A 10,626-nucleotide genomic window follows, 5' to 3' on the forward strand; every position below is an offset into this window, starting at 1 on the left:
CTCGCCAAATATGTATTGCATGCTCACCAGGCACCATGCCGGATGTCTGAGATAAAGTGAACAAGACACCCTCATGTTGAATTTGGGAAACTAAGGCCCAGGGAGTGGAAGTTTCCCCACAGACACCCTACATTAAATGATTTTACCCCGATCTGAAATGGATCCCAACCCCTCCCAATGTTGCCGAGTGGGCATGAGCAACATCTAGGAAAAGAATATTGGGTAGAAGTGTGGCCTAAAAGGGTGGTGGGCAGGCAGATCTAGCCTCCCCAGGGCCAAAGGTCAGGATGCATGGTGGGTGTGGAGCACCACGCCCGAGGCCGGATCATAGAATAGCAGCTCCTGGGCCTGCAAGTCCAACAGTATGCCCAGCTGGGCCGGGCAGCGCAGCAGACCCAGGGGCTCGTGCTGCCCATCGTGTGAGAAACAGCACTCTGGGTCGTAGCGGGAGAAGACCCAGGAGTAGGCGCTGTGGCCCAGACGAGAGTCACTGCCAGAACCCTTGCGGGGCAGCTGGCCCAAGGCCACGCCCACCTTGTAGGCACAACTGTTCTGCACATTCACCATCAAGGCGTGCAGCCCAGCCTGGAAGGAGGTGGCAGCCAGAGCATTGGGCCAGTGGTCAAAGCGCTCTGGGTCGTCTGCACAGGCCTTGGACTTCTTGGCACTGAAGGTCAGAGTCTTTCGGTCATCTGACAGTTGCAGGAAGGGGCTGACAGTCCTCTCGTCAATACTCCATGTCTGCCAGGAAAAAAAAAAATTTTTTTTTTTTAAATCCTCACCCGAGGACATTTTTGCATTTATCTTCAGATAGAGCGGGAGGGAGAAAAGGGGGAAAAGAGAGAGATAAATATCGATGCGAGACAGACACATCAACTGCCTGCCACCCACACAAACCCAACCAGTGCCAGGGACAAACTGCAACTGAGGTACGTGCCCTTAGAGGGAACCGAACCCAGAACTCTCTGGTCTGCAGGCCGACACTCTAACCGCTGAGCCAAACAGACCAAGGCCAGAAAAACTTCTCACAGTCGCCCAAGGTCCACCCTCAGCCCTACCCTGGTCCTGCCTGGTAGCAAAGGGCTTCCTTATCACTCACTGCCACTCTGACCTCAGACAAGCCATTTGCTCTCTCTGAGCTTCAGTTTCCTCATCTGTAAAATGGGCATCAAAATAGGACTTACCACAGGGTAGACGTGAGGATCCAATGAGATGATACATGGAAAGTACCTAGCAATAATATGTGCTCAATAACTTGTGGCCATAACAGTAGTTATTATTATCTGGAAAATGAGACAGATAAAAGGCCCAGAGAGGAGAAGCAAGTTGCCAAGGTCACACACCAAGTTGGTGGCAGGGGCAAAATTAAGACCCAGCGCTTTGTTCCTGCATCAAGCATCATACTATATCTCCGCTGGGCAAATCTGCAGCCTCCAGATCCGACTTGTCCTGGGGACACAGGCCCCTGAAGCTAGGAAGCGTCAGGCATGCATTTCCAACAACTAACGACATGGGACTGCTAGCTAATCAGACAATACTTGTACCGGATTCTCGAGAATTCCAGCTTGTACTAATGTTTTAAGGATAATGGGGAACGGGGAGCTGGGGAGGGTTAAAATTGAGAAAAATTTCAATTCACCAGTGAACTTAACCCTGTGTATTGTGCAAATACCATAACTGGGAGAATGGAAGCCTCTCTCTAGCTTGAGGGAAGCCCGCTTTGAGAAACCCCACACTAAGTGGGAATTTGTGGAGGCAGGAGACCGTGTCACATTCACCTCTGGGGCCCCAGCCTGCAGCCACCAGGTCAGGCCCAGTGAGCCTGAGTCGATGTTTGTCCAGTGAGGCGAATCCAGGCAGCTCAATTCTCACTCCAGATGCTCCCTGGCTCGTCATCAATTATATCTTCTTAAAGAGAAACCAGGTTTCTAAGAAATACTACTGAACTGTCCCAGTAGGGCAGGACATAAGAAGGACGTGATTTACAGGTACAAGACTTATCCTTGACCCAACTACAGAGCAAGTTGGTCTGAAAATGGGAAGGACCTGGCCCTGGTGCCCTGGGCCTTTCCAGAATCTTGGCTCCACAAAAGGAAGACAACGAACCCAGTGAAAAAATGGGCAGAGGAACTAAATAGACACCTCTCCAAACAGGACATACATATGGCTAAGAGACATATGATGAAATGCTCAACAACACTAATCATCAAGAGATGCAAATTAAAACAAAAATCAGGTATCACCTTACACCTGTCAGAATGGCCGCCATCAACCAATCATCAAACAACAAGTGTTGGTGAGGGTGTGGAGAAAAGGGGACTCTAGTACACTGCTGGTGGGAATGCAGACTGGAGCAGCCACTATGGAAAACAATATGGTGTTACCTCAAAACATTAAAAATTGAATTGCCATTTGACCCAGTGATCCCACTTCTAGGAATATAACCTAAAAAGCCTAAAACACCAATCAGAAAGAATATATATGTACCCCCATGTTCATAGCAGCACTATTTACAATACCTAAGATCTGGAAACAGCCCAAATGTCCATCAGTAGATGAGTGGATAAAAAAGCAGTGGTACATATACACAATGGAGTACTATGCAGCTGTAAGAAAGAAAGAGCTCTTATCCATTAAGATGACATGGAGGGACCTGGAAAGTATCATCCTAAGGGAAACAAGCCAAGCAGAGAAAGACAAGTATCATATGATCTCACTTATTTGTGGAATATAATGAACATAACAGTCTGAGGAATGGGGTTGTCCCGGAGACGTGGAAGTAGGGTACAAACAGACAATCACTAGAAGAGGTGGGGATAAACCACAGAACTTATATGTATGTACGCATAAACAATGGACATGGACAACAAAGCTGGGGACAGGACAGGGACGGAGGGGGAGGAGAGTGTCAATGGGGGAAAAAGGAGCAACATCTGTAACAACAACAACAATAATGATGATGATGATAATGATAATAGTAAAAAAACAGAACCTTGGCTCCACTGACAAGCCTGCCCGCACCACCGCTGGTCCTTTCAGCTACCATCCCGAATGCACCAGTCTCCAGGACTCACCACAGACAGACAGACAGACAGACAGGTGCCCAGTTGTTCCAGTTGGTGCTGGGCTCTAGCGGCTACTAACCTGGAGGCAGTCGAGAGCTGCTGTTGCCCAGAGAGGAGTCAGAAGTGGGCTCCAAGCACACTTCTCATTAAAGTTTCTCTTTTTCGACTCCTCACTTGCAGACATCATCTCCACCAGATCCTCATCAGTTAAGGGATCCGAATATGTCTCCAGCAGCTCCTCCACGTCATCACGGGTCATATCCACAAAACCTTCTCCTCCCAGCGTCCGGGCTAGCCTAACTGCCTTATCCACTGCTGAGTTGCTTATATCCTCTGCAGTGAATCCTCTGTAGTCGTGGACAATTTCAGGCCACAACATCTTCCAGCTGGCCTTCACAGTCTTTGCCTTTTTTTTTTTTTCCCTTTATTGATTTTAGAGAGAGAGAGGAAGGAAGAGGGAGAGAGAGAAACATCGTTGTGAGAGAGACGCATTGAGTGGTTGCCACCGACACGACCCCAACTGGGGCCGGGGACTGCAACTGAGGTGCGTGCCCTTAGCAGGAACCGAACCCGGGTCTCTCTGGTCCACGGGCCGATGCTCTAACCACTGAACCAAACAGGCCAGGGCCGGTCTTCGTCTTTATGTCATTCAACGTGGCCTGGATGTTCTTCAGACAGGTCACGATGGTATACTGCTGTCAGTACTCCTTCAGCAAGAAGTTCTCCTCAAGGTCCACGCCTTCGACCAGGTGCTGCAGGGTGTTTCACGTGTAGCGGGACTTGAACACGCGAATAGCGCCTTGATCCATGGGCTGGATCAGCGAAGTGGTGTTGGAAGGAAGTAACTCGACCATCGTAGGATAGTCTTGCACATGACCTTCAGCATTGCCCATGAGGAGAAAGAAGGACATTAAACTCCAGTTCCTTCTCCGCGAGATACAGCTTGACTTGGGGGAGGACACGCTCGTGGACCCAGTCCGATGACAGCTGCTTCGTGATCCAGCCCTTGTCGTTGTGCTTCCAATGCACTGGCAACAGGTTCTTGTTCTTATTCTTCAGGACCCTCGGGTTCTTGGCCTGGTAAATAAGGGCAGGCTTGAGCAAAGCCCCTCAGCATTTCCGCACAGAACGATAGTCACGCGATCCTTATACGCCTTGAAGCCACAGACCTTGGCCTCATCCTTGAAAATGAATGTCCGGGAAGGCATTCTTTTCCAGAACAGTCCTGTTTTGTCCATATTGAACACCTGTTCTGGATGATACTCACCCTCCTCAAGGATCTTCTGGAACGTGTTGTTCACGGAGTCCTCTACTGCAGGCTGGTCAGCAGAGGCAGCTTCTCCGTGGAGAACGACACTCTTCAGATGAGGCCTCTTCTGGAACTTCTCGAACCAACCCTTACTCACCGTGAAATCCATGAATGATGCAGAAGAGGGTCCTGGTTGAGGTTCGTCCGCCGTAAAGCGCTGATAGACCGGCCTCGCCTTCGCCCAGATGACCAGCAAATCCAACAGAATGTTTTCCTTGCGGCTGTCACTGATCCAAACGGCTAGGGCAGACTCCGTTTTCACTATGAACTTACTACGATTTGTCACGATGCACCTTGCTTCCTTGTTGAGAAGACAGTCGCTGTTGCACGGATGTTCTTTCCATCTTTATGGATGGAGCGAACGGTAGACTCATTCAAGTCGTAATGGTGGGCAACCTCTAGTATTTTCTTGTCATCTTTGATCATATCCAAGAGTTTCACCTTCTCCTGGATGGTAAGCATCTTCCTCCGGCCCTTAGTTTCATCGTCAGAAGGCTTAGAAGAAGCAGCACGTTTAGAAGCCATCGTGGGGCTTAGATAAACGTTCTCAGAAATCGCAAACACTTACAAGAGCAGAGATGCTTCCCATGCCTAGCGATGCAGAAGCCATCGTGTATGAGAGAAACGAACTTGCAAGAGGCTGAGCCAATCAGCGGCCAGGACAGGAAAAGGCTAGGATAGCCAGTCAGTGAACAGCACGCTCTGATTGGCTTGGTTTCACCACACCCGATTTTTTGGAAAAAATTATTGCCCACACACAAGGATGGTCCAGCGGTTGCATCTCGCATGAAGGATTCCTAGGGTGCTCAAATACATAGGCCTACAGTCCATATGTACAGTAATTTTAATTGTAATTGTAATACAAGGTGTCTAATTGACTCAGACAATGGAGCGCGCGCTGTATCATTTTCACTGTCTCAATCAACTTTTTAACCTGTTAACCGAGCGGGACATATAAATACCTCAAACGTTGCATACAGTAAAAAGGGAATTCCCGGTTAAAAGGTTAATGAATATGTTTGAAAAACAGTGATAGATTTAAGCCGGGAAATTGGAAGCATGAAGTGGCGAGGGACGACTGTATAGAACTCTACATATTTTCTCAAGTGAATGTGAAACGTTTACCTAAATTGATCATATTTTAGGACATGAAGCAAGTCTCAACAAACTTTGAACAATTGATATCATACACATTACAATGAATTAAGTTAGAAATTAGTAAAAAAAAATGATGATAATAATTTAAAAAGTAAAGCCATACATTAGGATATTTAAAAACCTATTTCTAATAACTCATAGTGAAAAAAGAAATGACAGCGGAAATTTAAAAATACTTATAACTACCCTGGCTAGTTTGGCTCAGTGGTTAGAAATTCAGCCTGTGGACCAAAGAGTCCCAGGTTTGCTTCCAGCCAATGGCACATACCTCGGTTGTGGTTTGTCCCCGGCCCGGTTGGGATCATGCTGGTAGCGGTCAGTCAGTGTGTCTCTCTCACACCGATGTATCTCTCTCTCTCTCTCCCCCTCCCACTCTGAAGATAAATGTAAAAATATCCTTGGGTGAGGATTAAAAATAAAAATAATAATAAATAAAAATACTTGTAACTGAAAGAATACATGACATCAAATCTGTAGGATGTGCCTAGACCAATACCTAGAAGTACCTGCATGGTTTCAATACTCACGTGAGAAATAAGAAAAACTAAAATGATAGACTGTTCAACTCAGGAAGGTAAAAGAACACAGTATGTAAAAAAAATTTTTTTAATTATAAAAATAAGAGAATGTAATATTACAAAAAGAGAGGGTTAAAATACTAAAAGTTGGTTCTTTGAAGACTAACATGATAGACAAATCTGTGACAACTTTGAAGAATATTAAGAACAACTTTTTGCATTAAATTCAACAACAGAGAAAATAGATAATTTATCCAGAAAGAATTTACTGAAACCAAACAGACTCCCCTGGCCGGTGTGGCTCAATGGTTGAGCGTCGACCCATGCACCAAAAGGTTGATGGTTTGATTCCCGGTCAGGGAACATGTCCAGGTTGTGCGCCCAATCCCCAGTGTGGGGCATGCAGGAGGTGGCCATGTTCTCTCTCATCGATGTTTCTATCTCTCTCTCCCTCTCCCTTCCTCCCTCTCAAAATCAATTTTTTTTTCCTCACCCGAGGACATTTTTTCATTTTTTGTTCAGAGAGAGCGGGAGGGAGAGAGAGGAAGAGAGAGAGAGAGAAACATCGTCGTGAAGGGACACATCGAGTGGCTGACACCCGCACGACCAACCAGGGCCGGGGACAAATTGCAACCGAGGTACGTGCCCTTAGCAGGAACCGAACCCGGGTCTCTCTGTACCACAGGCCAACTCTCCAACCACTGAGCCAAACCGGCCAGGGCTCAAAATCAATTTTAAAACATGTTTTTTAAACCAAACAGATAGGAAACATATTGTAGTTATGACAGAAAATGAATCAGTAGTTAAACTACCAGACATTTTTCTCTTGTTTATATATTTATTGAATGGATTGGGGTGAAACTGGTTAATAAAATTACATAAAGTTCAGGTATACAATTTGACCATACATCATCTGTATATTGTATTGTGTGTTTACTGCTCCTAGTCAAGTCTCCTAGACATTTTTCTAGGAGCACACAAATGTGCATATAATTTTCTTTTTCCCTGTCTCTCCTCCACCCCTCTTTTTTCCTTTTCTTTCTTTCTTTCTTTTCTTTCTTTCTTTCTTTCTTTCTTTCTTTCTTTCTTTCTTTCTTTCTTTCTTTCTTTCTTTCTTCCTTCCTTCCTTCCTTCCTTCCTTCCTTCCTTCCTTCCTTCCTTTCTTCCTTTCTTTCCTTTCTTTCCTTTCTTTCTCTTTCTCTCTTTCTCTCTCTCCCTCACTTCCTCCCTCCCACTTTCCTCCCTCCCTCCCTCCTCCCTTCCTTCCTTCCTTCCTTCCTTCCTTCCTTCCTTCCTTCCTTCCTTCCTCCCTTCCTCCCTTCCTCCCTTCCTTCCTTCCTCCCTTCCTTCCTTCCAACAATAATGCCTCCTGTATGCCAAGTGGTGTGAGGTTCATGTCATTCATAACCGCCTCACCTGCACTGGGCTCAGGCCCAGGAGGGAATACACAGTACAGACTCACAGACCCTGGGCCCCACTGGAACCTGACCGGGGACTCGCCAGCAAAACTGAGGTGTCACAAGCATGATTCCCAGAAGTGGGAGTAGGAAGGGTGATGGGATTTCACAGAAGCATCAATGTCTGTGATTGTCCACTTTTCAGGATCACGTGAGACCCATCCCCTTAGGTTCTGCTCCCAGCTCTGCCGCCTGACCCTGTGTGCACTCCATTAAATTATTTTCCCTCTGGGCTTCAACCTCATAATATGCAAAATGGGAGGACTGGACAAACTTGCAACTGAAATTCAGGTTAGCTCATAAGTTCATTTCCAAGATAATTTAACTTCGTCCATGGAACCTGTTTTTCCATATATAAAGAGAACGTGTTTACATCAGGATCAAATGAGAACACATGGAAAAGCTCTTTGAGAAGTAGATAATTCTTTTCTCTTGAGATCATTGAGTCTTTTGAGGCAGTAAGACTTTTCTTCAGTTACATAACTATTTCAGCCCAGGGCACCCATTACGTGAGGGGGGCATTTCCATTATAACCCCTGTGAATGTGCCCCTTGGAATTGTGGCCCTAAATGTTGTTTATTTAACTGTCCTCTAAGGTTCTGCCTTTTTCTTAACCTTTTCAGCAGAGAAAAAGGAGACCTGGATGTCCCAGGAAAGTCAATAAAACACAAGCCTGCTGTTCTGAAACAGGCTTCTGGTTTGCCAGTTCAAAAATGGGTACACTTAGCCCTGGCCAGTTTGGCTCAGCGGTTAGAGCGTCAGGCTGCGATCCAGAGGGACCCGAGTTTGGTTCCTGCTAAGGGCACGTATCTCGGCTGCAGTTTGTCTTCGGCCGTGGTTGGGTCATGCGGGAGGCGGCCACTAGACGTGTCCCTTTCGTGTCGATGTTTCTCTTTCTCTCTCCTCCTCTCTCTTCCTCACACTTCTTTCCAAAAAAAAAAAAGGAAAAATGTCCTCAGGTGAGGATGAAAAAAAAATGGGTACACTTAATGGGTGTAGTGTCCTCCCTAAGTCAGATGACAGAAATCTTCAGAGGTTTTCATCCCTTGATCTGTCCTGTGCGTCTTGGCCTGGTGATAGCTCCTGAAGACACCTGTCATGCCACTACATTGGATGCTGGTTATTTCTCTTTGAGAAAACAAGTATTTTACGTGAGGGCTCTTTCCTTGAGATTTCTCACATTGAAATCACGAAGTTAACTCAGGCTTGCACACAAAACACGTTTGTCTTTTTTCTTTAAAATTTTCATCTACTTTTTTTTTTTTTTTTTATCTTCACACCAGGACATTTTTCCATTTTTACTTTATTTTTTTTTTTGGAAAGAAGTGAGAGGAAGAGAGAGGAGGAGAGAGAAAGAGAAACATCGACATGAAAGGGACACATCGAGTGGCCGCCACCCGCACGACCCAACCAGGGCCGAAGACAAACTGCAACCGAGGTACTTCCCCCAAGATGCGAATGTTGGCACGCTTGAAGTTGTCCCAGAGGCTCCTTACACTATCCTCATTTTTTTGGATTCCATTTTCTTTTTGCTGTTCTGATTGGGCATTTTTGCTTCCTTATATTCCAAATCGATGGTTTGCTCCTTGGATTTACGTACTCTATTATTGAAGTTGTGTAAATTATTCTTGATTTCAGTTAATGCCTCCTTCAATTCTAACTGTGTATCCATGATTTCTGACTGGTCCTTTTTTATGCTCTTGAGGCCCTGCCTAAGTTCACTGAGGTTCTCACTAAGTTCATTGAGCATCCTTATAAGCAGAATTTTGAACTCAGTATCTGTTAGGTTGCTTATCTCCATTTCGCTTAGTTCTTTTATTGGGGTTTTGTTCTGTTCTTTCATTTGGGACCTGTTTCTTTGTCTCCTCATTTTGGCTGCCTCCCTGTGTTTGTTTCTGTGTATTACTTAATGAGAGGTATGGGGTGCGCTGAGACCAGATGCTGCTCGTTTGAAAGAATTTAGGAAAAACCTGAAGCAGGATCCAAGACTGGCCAATCCTATGGTTAAGCAAGTGGCAACAGCTTGGGTGGGCTTGAAAGTTGGGTGGGGCGGGGCCTCTGGGAACCACCAGGGCGGGGCTACCAGTGTGAGCCAGGTTGCTGGAGTCCCAGATATGGCGGCTGTCTGCCGCCCCCGGGAGGGCTCACCAAAGGAACAAAGGCCTCTGACAGCACGTTTGTCCTCGAGAAAGCCCCCTCTCCAGCCCTCGCTCCAGTGCCAAACAGCTCAGTTCTTCCCTGTATGTCTCTGGTGCCCCTCGAGCTGCCTCCCCTCTGAGCTTAGAGGGAGAGAGTCCGATAAGTCCGTGCACGGGCCCTTTAAGGAGCTGCCTGGGGCTCCAGCCGCGTCAGCTTCCCTGAGCCTCAGTTTCTGCTGGTTTTTCCAGCCAGAAGTTATGGGGATTCTCTTCCTGGCACTGGAACCCTGAGCGGGGCACCTGGTGTGGGACGGGGACCCCTGTCCTCAGGAAGGACCTTCCCAGCCGCGGGAGCCTCCTGAATTTTATCCTCCATACGTGGGTGTGGGACCAGCCCTTCGTGCCTCCGCTGCCACCGCAGCCGCCGCCCCTCCTACCAGTCTGGATGTGGCTGCTGCTTTAATTTTGTAGTTGTAGGACTTCCATTCAGCTTGATTTCAGGCGGTTTTGAATGATTGTTGTTCTGTAGTTTATTGTAACTTTGATGTGGTTGTGGGAGGACGAGGTACCGCGTTTACCTACCTGCCATCTTGACCGGAAGTCCTAAAAAGCCTTTTCGATGGTGGCATCTCCACGACCAGGAACTTTCTCTTTGCTTCTGAATTTTGATCCCCAGGCAAGATTTCTGCTTGTTAATGACTCATTATTTTCTGGGTTTATGGCTCAGAGTAGGGCAGATCTCAGCAACCACTGGCCCTTGTGGGAACTGACTTCCAGTGGGATCGTAGCAAATCTCAACTTTGAACCTGGACAAAAAAATGGAAAAATATCCTCGGGTGAGGATAAAAAATAAATAAAAAAAATAATTCACATGACAGCCATGCATCAGGTATCTTACCCCTGTCGTAGACAAAACCCCCGCCCCGCCTGCTTACCTGCTCTGCGGAAGGCGGTCATGGCCTCCAGTACAGCAGCCTTGAG

General features: G+C 46.7%; 1 protein-coding gene across 1 annotated transcript; it reads right to left on the reverse strand.

The window, feature by feature from the left end:
- Positions 1–282: 282 nt before the first annotated feature.
- On the reverse strand, positions 283–3,324 carry LOC118630030 (B box and SPRY domain-containing protein-like). The gene is made up of 2 exons (XM_036261733.1): positions 3,145–3,324; positions 283–741 (listed from the first exon to the last, which is right to left on the reverse strand). Exons 1-2 carry the CDS (start codon positions 3,322–3,324, stop codon positions 283–285), a joined length of 639 nt encoding a protein of 212 aa, XP_036117626.1.
- Positions 3,325–10,626: the final 7,302 nt, after the last annotated feature.

The sequence above is a fragment of the Molossus molossus genome, unplaced genomic scaffold (assembly GCF_014108415.1).
Source record: "Molossus molossus isolate mMolMol1 unplaced genomic scaffold, mMolMol1.p scaffold_m16_p_14, whole genome shotgun sequence".
NCBI lineage: Eukaryota > Metazoa > Chordata > Mammalia > Chiroptera > Molossidae > Molossus > Molossus molossus.